This window comes from Lactuca virosa, chromosome 8 (genome assembly GCF_052849685.1).
Source record: "Lactuca virosa cultivar CGN04683 chromosome 8, Lactuca_virosa_CGN04683_v6, whole genome shotgun sequence".
Taxonomy (NCBI): domain Eukaryota; kingdom Viridiplantae; phylum Streptophyta; class Magnoliopsida; order Asterales; family Asteraceae; genus Lactuca; species Lactuca virosa.
Genome location: NC_136433.1, coordinates 109,237,600 through 109,257,735, shown reverse-complemented (window position 1 = coordinate 109,257,735; position 20,136 = coordinate 109,237,600). Strand labels below are relative to the sequence as shown.

The window sequence follows — 20,136 nt, the reverse complement described above, 5'->3', positions numbered from 1 at the left end:
TCAGAGTAAACATCCCAGGCTAACTTCTTGGTGTGTGCCATGCGATCATCCCGAGCTTTTCATTCCGCTATCGGAAATACCTGAAACCAAAACTGAAAACCGTAAGCATAAAGCTTAGTGAGCTCCCCAACCTACCACGTACCATACATATCTACTGATCCATACATGTCATACATAATTCTGAGCACATAACCACATACTGGGCCCCCGCCTGCTACATTGGGCCTCGCCCACCATCGGACCCCGTCCGTCATCAAGCCCCGCCTGGCATCAGGTCCCACCTGACATCGAGCCCCGCTCGGTATACATATCTGTTTCCCCTAGGCCCCGCCTGTCTCTGGGCCTCGCCCTCCATACACATACATACGATCAAATAACATACTGAAACATACATGAATATTCCCTAATCATACCCTGATCTAAGGCCTCGCCTAACTTGGGCCCCGCCCCTGGTCTGCTACTGAAGTAGTGGAACCCCGTCCACACTCCTACTAGTAGTGAGATACGGGACCTCGCCCACTCTCACATCCTTCCCATCACGGGCCTCGCCCCTGCTCTGCTAACATCGAGATATGGAACCCCATCCATACTCAGCTAGTGATGAGATACGGGACCTCGCCCACACTCACCTCCCTACCAGGCACATACAAGTATCACGAAGACAACAAGTATAATCTAACGCACTACATAAGAATCTTCCTCGGGAACACCCCGACATCGGACCCCCGACCCGGAAATCCGATCATTACTACCTTCGAGTAATCCGATCATTACTACCTTCGAGTACAACACATTTACCCAACCGGTAGCCCTACCGGTACTCCCAGTGCACTTACACTGATACACAAGGGGTTCACCCCTTTTCCTTGCACTGCCACTGGCCTTTCCAAGGCAACTTCCTATAAGCAACGATTTTTCCGACCTCCATCAAGAACAAATCTTCCGCTGAAACCGCAATCCTGGCCACTCCCAGTGCCGGCCATCACACCAGCACTCACGAAATATCCCCTCATACGATGCTCCAATACTGAAAACTCCACCCGGCGTGAATTCAGACCATCCTCCGAGATTATCTGATTCCGTGGTGAGCAACTTAGCATTACCCGATCAGCTCACTGCCTTCTGCACCAAATACCTTATCATCATTCCTGTCTGAAGTCCTGCCGACTCCCATCCGCCTTCCGGATGAACCGAGACCACCCTGGTCCCAACTGATCTACCATTACCCGAAATACCGGTTCCCCACCGGTTACCGAAGGCAGAAACACTCCCTCAGTCGCTCTCAGCGACATAAGAAGATACATCGACTACTTGAACTGCTCTACCAACCTAGCCACTCTGGCTCTAGAAGATCTGGGATCCTCGATCCCCTACCTTACCCTAAGGTCTCTACCAGGTCCCACCTGTTGCTAAAGAACACGGGCCTCGCCCACGGGTCTCACCCAACTATAATTCGAAGCGACCTCTCCCACAGGTCTCACCTATCCAGGGCTATGTAGGACCACTCCTCCTCTAATATCAACTTGCTAAACTTTCCTGATTCTTATCATGCTAACTCGGAGGTACGGGCCCCCGCCCACACCCCGCGAACTAAGCTGCTAATGAATGCTACGACTTACCCGCAGTCTTACATCACTTCCCTCACTGACTCGCTGTTGGGGAATGCTGCGACTACCCCGCAGCCTTATATCCCGACTAAACTCGCACCTGCCGAAGGCTCTCCGACATGGTTTCACCGAACCAGCCCTCAACTACTCGCGAAGACACAAACTCAAGGTTGGGAAGTTTCCCAGCTTCCAACCTAACTGCTCCTCAATCCAAACTGCCACTTGAGCTGCTTCCTTCCTCACCAAGACTGCGGAACCACCCCAGTCTTGCACTTACTTCTTTCTCTGCCCCCCACGAGTGGCTCTCCCCAACTTCGATTCGTCTAGCTCCTCACAGCTCACAGCTTGAGAGAATTACCAATTCTCCCCACCATCCTCTGACCACTTCTGTTGAAAACCCGAGCTTACCACAGCTGGGAATCTAACCGATCTATCCCCTAACGACACCTTCCAAAAACCAGCGAGACACTACCGAGCCCCACACATGCATGCTACAGTTACTGCATCCAAACTAACCTGCTCTAAAGGAGGCGACCTCCTATTATCATTCTAAAATCCAAGGTATGCAGATGACATATAACTCAATCACAAGCAGGCCACAAATTCCGAAATATCATTATCAGTACCGATGCAGAATCGTAACAATAAGATCATAACATAAGCTGATAGGGAAATAAAAGAAGATATGTACCTGACGCATCGGGCTGCTCACACCTCATCTGAAACCAAATGATACGGTCTGCTCCTCGCTGCAGGTGCCTCCGCCCGACCCTGACGACTGTCGGTGATCTTCAAGGTTGCAGGGGCAGGTGCTATCACCTGTCCTGCTGAATGCAAACTCGGACATTGGGCCTTCTTGTGGCCCCTCTTACTACAATGGAAACATATCAGGTCCGATCCCTGGGTGATGGTAGCAGTACAATCCCTGCTGAAATGACCAGTCTGGCCGTACTTGAAGCAGCCCGAATAACCACCACTGCCACTCCTACACGCACCCTCGTGCGTCCTGCCGTACTTGCCACAGCGGCCACTGTCCTGAGGACCTCTCAACCTAGAATCTGATGTCTTGGGCCTCTTGTCCGATCCCATGGATACCTGAACCTCTGTCAACTTTCTCTTCCTTTCTGTCTCAAGATCAATCTCTCTTTCTCTGGCTCTAGCGATCATGTCTTCCAACGTCTTGCAGCTGGACCGACTCACAAATTGGCTGATATCACTCCTCAACATCTCATGGTACCGAGCCTTCTTCATCTCCTCGTCCGACACATACTGCGGAACCATAAGGGCTCTCTCCCTGAACTTGGCGGTGATCTCCGCCACTGTCTCTGTAGTCTGTCTCAAGTCCTGAAACTCCCGGGCTAACCGGTGCACCTCAATCATCGGTGCAAACTCGGTCCTGAACCGGGTCGAGAAATCACTCCATGTCATCGCGTCCAACGCGGCATCATCACCAATGGTATGTCCAACCTCCTCCCACCAATCTCGTGCTCTGTCCTTCAGAAGACAGGAGGCAAGTCGGACCTTGTCCCCCTCGGGACACCGAATAGAACGAAAAGCATTGGCGACATCAGCCAACCATCTGCCACTAGCAATGGGGTCCCTATCCCCATGGTAATCTGGAGCCCCGCAAGTCCTGAACTCCCGAAATGTCAATGTACATGCTCCCAACAAGGCCAACATCTCTGTGCGGAAGGCTCCAAGCCTCTCATCCAAAATCTCCAGGATGCCCTCCTTGACCGTGCCGAAGATCACAGGAGTCTGGTCTAGAATATTGCGCGTAACCTCCGCTGATACAAACTCCCTCATCCGCTCCTCGAGCTGCTCGGTCCCTGAACCCCAGCCTGATTCCTCTCTGGCACCTGACCCATCCACTGGTCCATCTTGCAATGTAGCCATACTGAAAACATGGCATAACAATCATCAAAATACACATCACTGGCGAGGGATCACACACGCACACTACAAGTTCCCTGGTTTCATCTCGGCCCCTCTTGAATCGAGTACGGATCCTCTGCTTTCAGTAGTACGGGCCCATACTACCTTTCACATCTATCCGTACTTTCCTCAAGAGTTGCCTCAACTCCACCAAGTCCCTTTCACTACCACCGCTGCTCCTAGCACTAAACTCATCCTAGGCCTACCCTAGGGAAATCTCTGACCCAAACCAGTCCTCAGCTGCTGAAGGATTCCCAGTAATATCAACTAGCTACCTCATGAATATAGCCACATGCAACAGAGATCAGATAATCCTTCGAGTAATAGACCCATCCCTAGAACGGTTGGACTCAGACAAGAGCTGTGCAATAGGGTCAAATCTATCACTCTGAGATTATCCATCCTGTGCCACATGTGACCTAGCATATTCACTCAATAGCTAGCTCACATTACTAAGAGTCCCACAAAGCACAAAGCAAGCAGCATTCAGACAAAAAGGGAAATTTAACCAGAACACAATCAAGCAATTCTATCCAAATAGCAAGTATCTGCACTAGCATGCGATATAAGCTTATATAATCAGGCATAACCTAAACAGGCTATCCTACCACTGTCTAACCAATACTAGCATATAGCTCAATAAGCACATATAAAAGGCACATAAGGCATCCTCCTAGATCCTTAGCCCAAAATCTAGCATGCTGATCACATAATCATATCATAACATAAAACTTATATAGGTAATTTGGGAGAACTTACTTGAGCTCGGCTGATTGCATGCACCACACCCTTTTCTCTTTTCAAAGTTCTTTTGTCTTTTCAATTTCTTTTGTCCTTTTTAAATTCTTTTTTAAAAAAATGATTTTCTTTTGAAACTTTTCATACCAAGTCCTCAGTTTGAGTTCAGACACACCCGAGAGTGTGCCCGAATCCCTCAAACCAAGGCTCTGATACCAACTTGTAACATCCCAAAAATCGTGACCAAAAATTTCTTTTAAAAACATTACCAATCCACATCATTAAGTCATTCAAACATACATAAAAGGTTATATGACAAAATCAGAGTATCTTTTCTAAAACACTTATTCATTTTATCAGAGTAAACATCCCAGGCTAACTTCTTGGTGTGTGTCATGCGATCATCCCGAGCTCTTCATTCCGCTATCGGAAATACCTGAAACCAAAACTGAAAACCGTAAGCACAAAGCTTAGTGAGTTCCCCAACCTACCACATACCATACATATCTACTGATCCATACATGCCATACATAATTCTGAGCACATAACCACATACTGGGCCCCCGCCCGCTACATTGGGCCTCGCCCACCATCGGACCCCGTCCGTCATCAGGCCCCGCCTGGCATCAGGTCCCACCAGGCATCGAGCCCCGCTCGGTATATAGATCTGTTTCCCCTAGGCCCCGCCTGTCTCTGGGCCTCGCCCTCCATACACATACATACGATCAAATAACATACTGAAACATACATGAACATTCCCTAATCATACCCTGATCTAAGGCCTCGCCTAACTTGGGCCCCGCCCCTGGTCTGCTACTGAAGTAGTGGAACCCCGTCCACACTCCTACTAGTAGTGAGATACGGGACCTCGCCCACACTCACATCCTTCCCATCACGGGCCTCGCCCCTGCTCTGCTAACATCGAGATATGGAACCCCATCCATACTCAGCTAGTGATGAGCTACGGGACCTCGCCCACACTCACCTCCCTACCAGGCACATACAAGTATCACGAAGACAACAAGTATAATCTAACGCACTACATAAGAATCTTCCTCGGGAACACCCCGACATCGGACCCCCGACCCGGAAACATACTATTATCTAACGCACTTCGGGCTTACCCTGACATCGGACCCTCGGTCCGGATCCTATCATACCGACACATGCAAGAAGCACTAAGACCTCTAGCATCCTAACATTCCTCAGGCCTCGCCCGGCATCAGGTCGTAACCCATAACATATATCAATAAGTGCCTAGGGCTAACCCATGGGTCTTCCTTCTACACATAATCATAAACATGAACATGAACATAATGGGCCGGCATTGTGGCCGTAGACCCATGCACACAGTGAGGAGACTCACCTCGCACTGCTGAAAGCTCGCTGACCACTTCTGACTGCTAACTGGCAACTTCTGAACCACTGACCCTTCGGCTTCCCGAACTATCAATACCCAAAATAACATTTAGACCACAATAAACCAAAAGTCAACCCGGGTCAAACTTGGTCAAAGTCAACGGTCAAAGTCAACATCCAGTTGACCTGAGTCGCCGAGTTGGTCTACCCACTCGTCGAGTCCATACTCCTCTAATCCCAAAACAACCCCGACTCTACTCGTCGAGCCTTGCAAGAACTCGACGGGTTCTCCTTCAACCATGTCACTGGGACCATCTTTAACCGACTCGTCGAGTTCACCATTGAACTCGTCGAGTTCATTATCCACATATGAATGTCTCTAGTCTGTGACTCGCCGAGTTGTATGAACAACTCGTCGAGTCCATCTTCATAACTAAGAAGATTGCCTTAGACTCGCCGAGTTCTTGCTTGAACTCGTCGAGTACGATGAACTTCATAACCATTATGGACCCAGACTGGTTGAATCCTTTACCAACTCCACTCACTGATCCAAATCATAAACATAAGGGTTTGGGTTTGCGACCCGACTCGCCGAGTCCATGAACTGACTCGCCGATTCCACCTTGCGACATTCCTATTCTGTCGATTACAGTACATTCTAACACCTTCAACCCATAGATCTGGACTTCTAATGCCAGCATTACACGTAAAGTTGCTAACTTTACGTGCATGCATGGTGCTATGGAGGTAAAAATCTTAATCCAAGCTAAAATGAAGGTCTAGGACATGAAATGGAGCCATAGCTGGATAAAGCTACCCACTCAGAGTTCTTCAAGCTCAGAAATGCCCAGATCTGAAGTCCTTTTCGTCCTCAAAGGCTCAATACTCAGATTGGCCTTTGAAATGGCCCAAAAGTGGGAAAATACAAGCTAGAAAAGGAATCTAGATGATTAACAGCAAAGGTATAAGCTTTATACCTTCAAATGATCTGCAATGCTACCCAAACTCTGGATCTATAGCTTCTTCTTGCACCACCAAGGTCCTTCTTCTGTCTCCAAGCTTCAATTCACTCTCAAGGCAAGAACTAGCTCAACAATGGTGTTGGGTGGCTAGGGTTTCGAGTTCTGGACTAGAGAGGCTGCAATTGAAACCCTAGGAAGGAGAATAGGATGCTTAAATAGGGTACCAAGTCCCGAAATTAGGGTTTCCAAACCCAGACCAGACTCGCCGAGTCCACTTATCGACTCGCCGAGTCGGTCACTTAATCCGCGACACGGAACACGCTCTGACTCGTCGAGTTCCTCCTTAGACTCGACGATTTGACCCCTTTGACTTAGGGTTTTTCTTTCCTTTCCGGGTCTTCTGGATTCTGGGTGTTACAATGTTCCTCCAATTCATTGCCTCCGCCTGCCCTGCTTCATATTTCCTCCACCGACTAACTTCTCAAAATCACAAAGCATCGATCCTCAAGCAATTCTTCCACTCTCGCTGCCTGTCGACTGGAACTAATCCGATCCAATCGATTTTTAGAAGCGAGGCCGAGAATCCACTCTCCTTTGATAGCGTTAAATCGACTCTCCTTTGATAGGGTTAAATCGGAAATGTAAAATAATGCGGTTGCGTGTGAAAAATCAGATAAACGATGGATCCCCAGCAGGAGAGTTGAAAGTGCGATTACGATGGCGAGATTTTCAATCGGCGAAGACGATGACGATACTCCACCGCTGTTGACAGTAGCCACCACTGATCACCAAGTCGATGCCTGCTTCTGTTCGTCTTTCCTTTCTGATCAGATGAAGACGAAGACGAAGTCGATCTTGTTAACTTTCGATCGAATCCTACGGGGGGTTTTTCAAAGTGATGTCGGTGGTAATTAAAAGGGGATAAATTAGGTTAAAATCAACTAGCATAATTATAGGAAAGTATTTGAGGAAGTTGTTTATAAAATTACCTAGTTACCCTTATTTATTTATTTAATTATTTATTTATATTTTAAATTTTGATTGGCCCATATTTATGCGTACAATAACACAATAATTAGTTTAAACACCTGAACCTAGCTCTCTCTATATATATATTTATATATGTCCAAAGTTAGTAAAAATATAAATATTTATACTAAAATTTCCAACAGAATATAGGTTGAAAGGAGTTGTATCCGCTTTCGCATTGTGACCCCAAGGTGGTCATCAATATCTATATATCTATTCTATATATACTTATAAAGGAAGCATTTTTCCTTTCACCACATTCATTTGAAACTCACATGCATTTTTCCTTTAACCACATTCATTTGAAACTCTCATGACTTTTCAATTTCTTTATAATAATAATTATAAGTTGGTTAATAAGGTTAAATAAATATCAAACCTAAAGTGTAATCATATATAAACTAAATTTCAATATTAAAATAATATATTTACTTCTACTTATAAAGTTATGTTTTTTAACTTTTAACATATTATACTTAATTTATTAGTTTTAATATGTTGTTGGATGTAAACCATTATCATTTTAAAGATACAATTTTGGAACAATTTGTATAAAATACTTAAATTATTAATTTAAATATAACATTATATGGGTCAACTTAAATATAAATTTTAATTTAACTTAAACAACTCAAAATATATTTTGTAAATAGTTAAAAGTAATAAATTGTAGTGTCTTTCTAATAATGATTATAAGTTGGTTAATAAGGTAAAATAAATATCAAACCTAAAGTGTAATTATAAATAAAAGAAATTTCAATTTTAAAATAATATCTTTACTTCTACTTATAAAGTTATGTCTTTAACTTTTAACATATTATACTTAATTTATTAGATTTAAAATATTGTTCTATATAAACCATTATCAGTTTAAAGCTACAACTTTTGAACAGTTTGGACAAAATACTTAAATTTTAATTTAAATATAACATTACAGTGTCAACTTAAATATAAATTTCAGTTCCACTTAAAAAACCAATGTTATAGTTATTTTTAAAAAGAAAACATATATTTGTAAAGACTTCAACTATATAGGTGTTTCTGCGCAACACGCGGGCATTCATTGAGTATATACTTATAAATGAAACATTTTTCTTTTCACCACATTCATTTGAATCTCCCATGCATTTTTCCTTTCACCACATTCATTTGAAACTCTCATGACTTTTCAGTTTTCTTTCTAATAATGATTATAAGTTAGTTAATAAGGTTAAATAAATATCAAACCTAAAGTGTTATCATATATAAACTAAATTTCAATATTAAAGAAATATCTTTACTTCTACTTATAAAGTTATGTTTTTTAACTTTTAACATATTATACTTAATTTATTAGTTTTAATATTTGTTGGATGTAAACTATTATCATTTTAAAGCTATAACTTTTGAACAATTTATATAAAATACTTAAGTTATTAATTTAAATATAACATTACATGATCAACTTAAATATAAATTTTAGTTTAACTTAAACAACCCAAAGAATATTTTGTAAATAGTTAAAAGTGATAAATTGTAGTGTCTTTCTAACAATGATTATAAGTTGGTTAATAAGGTTAAATAACTATCAAACCTATCGTGTAACCATAAATAAACTAAATTTCAATATTAAAATAATATCTTTACTTCTACTTATAAAGCTATGTCTCTAACTTTTAATATATTATACTTACTTTATTATATTTAATATGTTGTTGTATGTAAACATTATGAGTTTAAAGCTACAACTTTTGAAAAGTTTGGACAAAATACTTAAATTGTTAATTTAAATATATAACATTACAGTGTCAACTTAAATATAAATTTCAATTCCACTTAAAAACCCAAAGAATATTTTGTGAATAGTTAAAAGTGATAATTGTAGTGCTAAATGCAAAAGCTAAATTGTAATCTCAATTTAATTCAAATATTTCCTAAATATATTTTTATAATCGTTAAAAGTTTTCAAATAAGTAGCTTAAAATAACTTATAATAACTATATTTAAAAAATAACTCTATATAAATGATTATATTGTTACATTTAAAATCAAAAAACAATGTTTGATGTTTTAAATAATTATAATGATAGAAATTAAAACGTTAAAAAAAAATTTAAAAATTAATTAACAATAACAACAACTATTAATAACATTAAACCATATATTATATTTAATTTTATTAATGAGTAAAGTCATTCAAACGGTTGAGATTATGTAGTTATAATAGATGTATATATTATCATATAATTCAAAATAATCAATATATTATATCAATTTAGTATACAAATAATCATATCAAATTTAACAACAACGTTATTGTTATATTAAAAAACATATATTTGTAAATATTTCAACTATATAGGTGTTTCTGCGCAACGCGTGGGCATTCGCCTAGTTTTTACTAAAAGTTTATGCAAATAAAAATGGCATGTCAAAAGACCTTGGGAGTGTTATTTCTTGCGAGAATTTAAACTATATATTGTTACCTAGCTTTTAGTCTGAACCAAAATCAGTTTTCAATTTTCAGTATTCACAGAAATTGGCTTCTACTTTTTGGTTTTGGTTTGTTCTTCAACAATATTGAATAGACCATCCAAGTTTCCACTTCAATACAACATTAATAATCTCTCTCTCTCTCTTTTTGTTCTCCATAATATGATCATTATCCGCCATGCATCAAAACACATACATATATATAGGGGGCTTCTACATATACTTAATCATACAATTAAAACATATATATATATATATATATATATATATATATATATATATATATATATATATATATATATATATATATATATATATGTGTGTGTGTGTGTGTCAAAAAAAGGACGATACTCTTTACTCTTAGCTTTCAACCAACCAAATCAACTTTTGTTGATCAATCTCACAACTTCATCACAAGTATTGTTTGTGGATCCTCGCTCGGTTCTCCTCCCACCATAGTCTCGCATGCACCTCCCCAAATTTTTCTCGACTGCATAGCACCAATTCCAACTTTATTAGTATTTAGACTACTTAATTAAGTGTACCGTATTATACACTGATTAATCTTTTTTTTTTTTTTGAAATAAAAAAAGGTGTGGGGATATAATTAACCTGAATCTGACACGTCTGAGCTCCCTGAAGCCACCTGGAAGAGCTTTAATAGTGATATAAACTCCTGGTTCGTCTTGTTCCACCCATTCGTTTTCAATATCACTCACATTACTGATGGATAGCTCACCCGAACGATCTGCCTCACGTGATGAGCTCGTGCTTCTTATAGAAGCATCCATGGACGACGTCGTTTCTGTTTTAACCCCACTCCCACTAATACTCGATACTTTTGGAGTAGCAGTTAAACCAGACGAGTCACGGTTTGACGGCCTAACCATGGTTAAGCTTTGGTGGTCAAGTGAATCAGATGATGAGTATGCCATTATTCCCGTTGGCGGACGGTATAAGGTACGAGGTAGCCGCTCTCTACTCATAGGTGGCGTTATTGGACTGTCTCCGTCTCCGATACATTCAAATTTCAAACTACCCTGTACTTGCGTACGTTACACCAATAAATTAATTTAATTGCATAATTATTCACATATATGGAAAATATCTTTAATTTAAATAAATGTTAAACTTAATTAAGCTTAAGCACACGTACCTCATCTTCGGATCTTGGAGGTGTTGGAAGAGGAAACGCTTGCCGGTTTAATCTTTGGACATTGTAGAGTTCCATTACTTTGTCGTAATTTTCTTGCCACCATTTTTGTGCTTGCCATTTATTAAACATCTCCCGGCTACCAAAAATAACGCAAGATATAAGTTTTTAAAAAAAATTAAAAGTCTTTAATTTTTGCATTATTTTGAGGAAACATGAGAAAGTCTATGTTTTATTATTGGGCAATAGTAAATAAGTGGGTGAGTGGTGTGCATGACAAATGACAACACTGCTACCATGGCAAAAAGGGTACCTTCGAGAGTAAGGCCAAATTAGGCCTAAGGTCACTATCGATCTCCATGGATTTTGTATTAAATTCCAAACCAAAATAGACTTGTAGTTTAGGACTTATAATATGTAGCTCGTGTTAATCATGTATTCCACTTAAATACAAAAAAACATAAACTAAACCGCTTTTGTTGACAAAGAGAGACCTTGATTGCTCCTTTTTATTTTTTGGAAAATAAAAAATTAATGTATTAACTTTGTCACATTGATCCTTTAATTTTAATATTAGATCATGAAAGATATTATGTGTATATATGGGAAATGAATAATGGTTTTTAGACGTAGGCTGTGAGGCCATCTACAACCCACAACATTACTTTTATTATTATTAAACTATAATAGTAATATTTTACGTGAAGAATGATTAATTTCCAATCCTTTATTAATTTTACATAACTTCTATGTTAAAAAAAATGTAAAATACAGAAAAACGTAATTATTTATCTACTAACAATAAAAAAAATCCTTATATTTTGTTTATACGGAGAAAAACCTTTGCATTTTAAGTTACCTTTCAAATTTACGCCGTTCTTTTAAAAAAGTTACCGGTTCTTTTGTTACATGATATTCATATTGTTCGTTATTAGGTTGGTATGAAAAAAAAAACGATATCACTTATTTTTGCTTTAGTAAAAGATGTTGAGTAAATGATCTAATTCTCATGTTTTACCTTAGACAAAAAACAATGTCTTTTATTTTTGTTTCCATGTTAACCTAAAACCAAAAAAAATAAATGTCATGTTACAAAACAACCGATAATTTCTTTAAAAAACCGAATATTTGGATTAATGTGAAAGATAACTATAAATGTGAGGGTTTTTCTGCATATAAATAAAATATAAAGGATTTTCTAAATGCTAATTATTTAAATTGTTGTGTTTTTCTGCATTTTGCTTTAAAAGAAATATTATTATCATGTTTATAAAGATTTTAAAAAATATTCATTATATTTATTATTATTACTTTTACTAATTGACAATTTTTTTTATTACAATAACTTCATAAATTATACAACCAAACAATCATAACCAAATAATTAATTATTCTTATACAACAAACTCGAATCTTAGGTTTTTAGTATATTAATACATATGTCGACTTTGTGTTTTATTTAGATATGTTATTGAGTTTTTAATTATTAAAAGTATTTATAATTAAAAAAAACATAATTAAATTATATTATGTTAATTAATATCAACTGATTATATACAATAATACTATAAATAATAATAAATAGATTTAAATTAAAATTATACAACTAAATTAATTAAAATATATAAACTCAAATTTGAATGACGAAAAATGTACACATAAAAGATTAACATTAAAATAGTTTAAATGAGTAGTACACTACCAAATTTGTTATTTTACTATTCCTTTTAGTATAACACCAAATTTGCTATTTTACTATTCCTTTACACTATATTGGTGTAAAAATAAAGTCAAGTTGCAGCAAAAGAGTAAAAGATAGTGTGAAAAATAGGATTGAGAAGGGGGTTTGGAGAGATGTTCTAAGGTATTTTAATTAAATCATATATAACAACAAATAAATAGCGATAAGTTGGTGGGAAAATCATAGTGATAAAGTAATGCACAATCAATTGAGTGTGCTAAAAAAGAAACAAATCCATCATTTCATGGTGGAAAAAAAAGAAAGATATGTTGGTCAAAGTTCATGCATGACCCATGGGAATTCAAAGACAAATCACAAGTGAACAAAAATCACCCTGCCGAAATGTATTTTTAAAACTATTTATTAGAAAAAAAAAATGAATATTGTTTAGCATAAAAATTAGACAATGCATAATGGTGATATGTTATTTGTCCTAGATAGACTCCAAGGAAGCAAAAGGATTAATTTGTTCTTTTAGAGTTGAACTTCAGATTTCAATCACTATTCGAGTTTAGAACTAGCAAGACATGTTTGTAATTCTTGTCATTTCTGACCTTCATTCACAAAATGACAAACCATGGAATGGAAATTTAAATATGACAAAGTGTCCGGAAAAAGTTGAAAGGAGACCATTTTCCGACAAGGCAACAGCATTTTGTAAAAAAATAAAAGCATACCAACAAAACAAAAATATTAAACAGGGGCCCGTTAAAGAACTACTAGTAATTAGTAATGAGTAATGAGTAACATTTTTTGGACTTTTTCACATAAAAGATTGGAGTGCCCATTTTCTAGCGGGGCCTTCTTCATCATGATGTTCACACTACGATTGTGACAGTTTTAAGGAACTAGTTTTTGTTGATAAATTAGCTGTGATAGTTGATAAAGTAATAAGAATGTAGTGTAGTATCACAAATTTTAAAAAATTTATCCTAAAAAAACAATTAGAAGATTCATAAGAGTTCCAAAGTCTCTGTTGGAATAGGTGATAAAATAAACATTTGATGACTTTTGTCTTATAATTGAAAAAGACTTTTTATGCATGGTGTGCAAAATTTCAAAGAAAATAATGATTTTGATGATTGTGTCACCTACCGAGAAACCATCACTTGTGCATGTCAAATAACAATTCTTAAAAAAGGAAACAAAATTAGAACCACATAAAAGAAAATTCAAATTCAAGACTGTTGGATCTCAAGTCTTTTCAACAAGCAATGCATCATTATTTACTATTTTAACTTTTGCTAGAAATTAACAAGAATGAAAATTTTTTCACGCGTCTATTAATGCGTCCATCGTAAAATTTCAACTCTTACTATGAAAAAACAAGTTGATCAATTAAGGATCCATCTACTCTATGTCTCAATAGTTACTTCTCATGATGAGTAACTATTGCTATCGACAAGCTTGGGTGTTAACCTATTTGTAATCATATCCAGTTTGAAATAGCATCAATTAAGACCATTGATCATGGGCACTTATAATCAATATCACTCATTCCCATAGACCAGTCAATTGGAACATTTAAACATTTTTAGTTTTCATTTATATGAGTTAAAAATCAATAAAATGTAATGTAGATAGCACCATTTTTATGGTTAGAAAGGATATTAGAATGGAATTGTCGATAGGTGTTTAAAATAATTAAATTGTTTAGAATGATGTGAATAGAATCCAACAGAAGTGTATTAAAAGAAAGGCATATTTCGTAATTAAAAGCTTGAATACATATAATAATCCCTTATTTAGATTATGCATTTTTTATATGTATATAAAATAACAAAAACAGATGGATTGCTTCGAATGGATTATATATATATATATATATATATATATATATATATATATATATATATATATACTGAATAAACCGAAAACTGATCTAAATTTGTTGTAATTATTTGCATATAACCTGATTTTAATTATTATTATAAAAAATAGAAGGAAAACTAATAAATTACCTGAACCGGATTCGCTTAAGATCATTACCGCCACGTGGCAGAGAGACAAAAGTGATGAGCACGCCCGGTTCCACCTGGGCAACCCACTCTTTCGGTTCACTCTCCTCCTCCAATACAATCGGGTCGGGTCTCCGGCCACTGGCTGAAGCGGACAACGTCCCAACCGATACGTCTCCTCCTCCACCGCTCCCCACGGATATCCCCTTCAACCTCGCTTCCAATTCCTTTCCCCACACCCTGCCGGAACTCGAATTTTTGCTCCCGTTCCGCCGGTACGACCACCGGAATCTCTCCGACACAGACGTCGATAAGTCCGATTGCACATCGTTGCTCTTTTGTAACTGCTGTTGCGGAGTCATCATCATCGCCGTTCCTGTACAAGGATTGCAACTCCGATACGCTGATCCAGATGCTTTAAGCGCAATATCCTTGATCTATAATCAACACAAATTCAATCAAAACTGAAGCATTTCACAATCATTTGAGATGTGAAAATCTATAAGCAATCAATGCACTATATGAATCAGACTACGAAATTCAAAAACGTACGATTTACGAAGTACATACCTGGGAAGTAAGCGTTTTGATGGCTTGTTTATTGGCAGGAGTACTGCCGCCATTAATACGGTCTGATTCATCAGCCTCGTCAGGCTGCTTCGAACGAGCAATGCATGTTAGCATTTTCTAGAAGAATTTCGATCGATCGATCAATTGGTATATGAAATTTTAGGAATTGTAATGATCGAGAGAGAAAAGAAGAAAAGTTTGAAGGTTTGGTAGAGGGTAAACAAAGTGTTGGTGGTGGTGGTGGTTTTTGTTGGTGCTCAGGGACTTTTATTACGCCCCTTGCTTCCGCCATCGAAGAGATTCCCTTCCCTATCCATTTTAGTTAATATTAAATTAGAACAAAATATTAATTTCGGTTTGATAAATAATAGTATTAAACATTTTCCAAATAAAAAGGACGGAACCTTTACTTTTATGCATAATTTATAGAGTATTTTATACGTCCCAATTAGGTGAGAAGATGATTTTTATACCAGCTAGAATGATCTTTTACTTTTATAAACAAGTATTATATAAATGTCATTGAGAAATTGGCAAATTAGCCAATGTTTTTTACGTTTTTTCCAAAAACAAATATATATATATATATATATATATATATATATATATATATATATATATATATATATATAATCTCTTATTAACCATAATTTCGCAACCCATCTTTGAAATGTTGAGTTTTTATCAACAGGGTGATAGAAAAAACTATTTCTGTTTCTAATATACATTTAAAAATATTTACCATATTAGTATTATTCTAATTTTAAAACCAATACTATTGTTTAAATAAATAAATAAAACGTTTGTCCCTATCTCTTGGAACGAAACAACGAAAAAAAATGAAAATTAGGGCTCCATTCGTCGCTCCTCTGCCTGCGGCTTCCTCCGCCCATCGGCGGCCACCTGCGGCTTCCTCCATCTATCGCCAGCCACCTGCAGCCTCGTCCATCCGTCGCCGACCACCTACCGCCTCCCCAACCTGTCGCCGGTTTCAAGGTATGCAACCTCTTCCTACTCATTTTTTTTAGTTTTTTTTTTCTCTGTTTAATTCGATGCATTCTTATTCTTTCTTGGTTCCGATCCCTCCCCACCGAATTGATGATCAATTTTTGCTTATGTTTGATTTTTTTGTAGATGAATTTTATCACAACTTGTTTTTTTATGTTTTTTAGATGGAATTAATTGTAATTTTTGCTTCTTTCTTGATTTTGATTCTTTCATTATGTTTCTTTTTTCTTGTTGTCACTAATGATATGATCAGTTTTTGATTATTTTTGTTTGTGTTGTAGATGAATTCTATTATAAACATGATTGATAATGATGATTTTTCTATAATCTCTCAAGTTGCTGTTGTAACTAATATGATGAATATAGACAATGAAGTTGAGTTAAATGGAATATTGGAAAATGGAATTGGAGATGAAAATGATGAAGAAGCACCTTTTGACAACAATATTCAAGTACCTTCAACTTTTACTAATATGGAAGGAACAAATTTGAATATTGATCATGACAATTGGATTGTGTCGCAATCAACAAGTAAGGATGATTTTACGCGAGAGTAGGGAAAAGATTCTTTTAAGGATAAAGATGAACTTGTTAGAGCGATCAAGATCCAGTGCATTAGGACACATAGACAATTTGAGGTCATTGGCTTACGCCCAACTATTTGGACTCTAAGATGCAAGTTATACTTACAATCTGGTTGCAAATGGAAACTTCATGCATGTAAACGTAAACGTAGTGGATATTTTGAAATCACTACTTATATCGGTCTGCATACTTGTTTACACTATAAGTTTTCTCAATTTCATCTGAACCTAGATGCAAGCTTGATTGCTATGGAAACTATGCACCATATAAAAGAGCAATCTTCTATCAGTATTCCTGATTTGAAAGCTGAAATAGTTGAAACACTTGGCTATACTCCTTCATATACGAAGGTTTGGGTTGGAAAGCAAAAAACAATTGAACATGAGTTTGGAAACTGTGAAGAGTCTTATGTCTCTTTAAAGGTATTGTTTACGACATTTCATCAACAACTTTTATGACAAGTTTCGTAATTCGGAATTTAAAGCTTTAGCTTATCATGCCGGGAGTCAGAATCAAATTCGAAAGTTCAACTCCATCATGGAATAAATTGGAAAGCTAAATCCACATGATCGACATTGGTTGGAGAACCATCCACTTAATAGATGAGCACTTTCACATGATGGTGGAAGGAGAGATGGGTTGCTCAAAACAAATTTGTCACAGATTTTTAACAGTATACTTAAAGGTGCTCGTTTTTTACCAATCACAGCTTGTGTGCAACTTTACATTCTATAGAATGGTGTATTATTTTGAGGTGAGACATCCTTTAGGATCTAGTTCTCAAGCTAATGGAGATGCAAATACTCCACATGTTGTTACAAAACAAGTAGCTTTGATGGCAAAAGCAAGTGCACATTCCTTAAGATCTTTTAACTAGGAAAAAGGTATATTTGAATTGATAAATCAAAGAGGTCGAAATGTGCAAGTAGTTAATTTGGAACAAAAAACTTGCACATGTGGTAAGTGGGAGGTATTTAAATATCCTTGTTCTCATGTCTTGAGTGCATCTTTGAATAGTTGACAATATGTTGATAAATGCTACTCGATTGTATATTATTGTGCTACTTAGGCATCTGAGTTCTCTCCGCTTTTTTTTTAAACGACAAATATACTATTAAACTACTCCTAAATTATTCCACCAATGTCCATTGTACAACTTGAACCCTCAACCTCAAGGAAGGAGGGTAACACCGCGTATTAATTAAAAAAGGTCATCCTCGTTAAAAAAAACTAAAAATGGTATGGATATTAAAGAATGAAGAAATGTCACTCTTTGTGGAATTTGTAGGCAACCGGGTCATAATCGAAAATGATGTCCGTCTAAGCCAATGTAATTAAAAAGATAATATTTTTATAGTATTGGTGTGACTATTCTCTTATTTTTTTTATTATTCTTTTTTATAAGTAAAAATTTGTTACCGGTTCAAGTTCAAGCTAATTATGATATTTTCTTTTTGTAACAAACAATATTGGAGTTTTTTTTACTGTGGTGTTTTTTTAACAAACAATGAATGTTTTTTACCTTAAAAACATTGTATGTGTAATGTTGAAGTTTTTCCACCTTAAAATATATTGTATGTTTAATTTATGATGATTAAAATTTGATGGTCAAATGTTTGTATAAAAAACATATATATAAAATAAAAAACAGAAATTAAAATATAAATAAAAACTATTATTTAAAAAACAATAAAAATGTAAAATAAAAAAGAAATGACGAAAAATTGGATATTTAAAATTAAGAAATAAGACATTAAAAAAAACTGTAAAAGTAAAAGAAAAATGAAAAGAAATACTAATATGGTAAATATTTTTGAAAGTACACTAGAATGGAAAATAGTTTTTTCAATCACACTATTATGGAGAAAAAATCTTGAAATGCTTGATTTAAGAAATCTATCATTATTTAAGGTGAATATTTTTTTTTCATATCTCAAAATTACACTATGGATTTCAGCATGTGAAACTTATTTTCACTGGTAGTCTTTTGAAAATCATTTTCGAAGTGCACAATACGAATAGAGTCGTGTAAGAGGGTGGGGTAGCGTAGATAATGGTCGAGAGCTTCTAAATTTCTAGATGATCATTTTTATATATTCCTATTCTAATAAAGGAATCAAATTTTGCCAGATGGCAGATCCCCATCTATGAAAACTAAATTATCATTTTACTTTTCATCCTTATTAATATATATTTTTAATAATTTAGCAATAATCAAGAATACGCAAACTTTCTTTAATTTGGTGATCTTAATTTTGGAAACCAATTCAAATTTTAAAATACCTAAATCCTTCATCAGATAACAATATCATTTCATGATTAATTATGTTTTTTTTTCAATTTAATAAAATTTATATTGCATTATACAAAATCATGTGTAACACCCGGAATCCAGAAGGTTAGTTAAGGAAAGAAAATCTTCAATTAAGAGGCCAACTCGTCGAGTTCAAGGGTGAGAACTGTAACACCGTAAATTTTCAAACAAAATTTTCATTTTAAAAATCACATAATTCTCATAACACATTTCAAAAAAACCTCATTTATTTAATTTACAACACAACTCCATAATTGTTTGATTAATAATCTGGGATCCTCAAAACATAAATCTTTCTCTGGTGTGTACAATCAAGCCGACGCCTTCCCGCGATCCTGAGAAGAACCTGAAACACATATCACATAACACGGTAAGCACGAACTTAGTGAGTTCCCCAAAATACCACACATATATCATTAGCCTCTTATGGCTAGACACAGATAAGACCCTCTGGTCAATGTGTCTTAGTGGGACCCTCTGGTCCCAAAACTCGGGTGGACCCTCCGGTCGTAACTCAGTAAGCTCAGAATAATACATAACATAAATCACAAAGACATAATGCACGATATCACAATACTCAATATAAGCACATAAGACCCTCCGGTCACACAAAGGTTACCACACTAGGTAAGTATAGTGAGAAGACTCACCTCGGATGATGAACATCTCCTAGAGATGCTGATGTTGAACACCGGCCTCTAACAC

The 20,136-nt window shown here is 36.4% G+C and overlaps 1 protein-coding gene across 1 annotated transcript; it reads right to left on the bottom strand.

The window, feature by feature from the left end:
• Positions 1-10,138: 10,138 nt before the first annotated feature.
• LOC145134538 (protein Brevis radix-like 4) lies at positions 10,139-15,828 on the bottom strand. Its single transcript, XM_079069374.1, has 5 exons — positions 15,525-15,828; positions 14,958-15,391; positions 11,259-11,394; positions 10,715-11,142; positions 10,139-10,592 (listed from the first exon to the last, which is right to left on the bottom strand). The coding sequence occupies exons 1-5, from the start codon at positions 15,636-15,638 to the stop codon at positions 10,514-10,516; spliced, it is 1,191 nt and encodes a 396-aa protein (XP_078925500.1). The 5' UTR covers positions 15,639-15,828; the 3' UTR covers positions 10,139-10,513.
• Positions 15,829-20,136: the final 4,308 nt, after the last annotated feature.

Bases quoted from the DNA above. Each gene is read 5' to 3' on its own strand.
- LOC145134538 (XM_079069374.1), bottom strand. From the start codon at position 15,638: ATGCTAACATGCATTGCTCGTTCGAAGCAGCCTGACGAGGCTGATGAA. The intron at 11,395-14,957 runs GTAATTTATTAG...TATTTTTGGTAG, and splicing joins CTTAAGCGAATCCGGTTCAG to CCGGGAGATGTTTAATAAAT. The intron at 10,593-10,714 runs GTTAATTATATC...GGTGCTATGCAG, and splicing joins CTCAGACGTGTCAGATTCAG to TCGAGAAAAATTTGGGGAGG.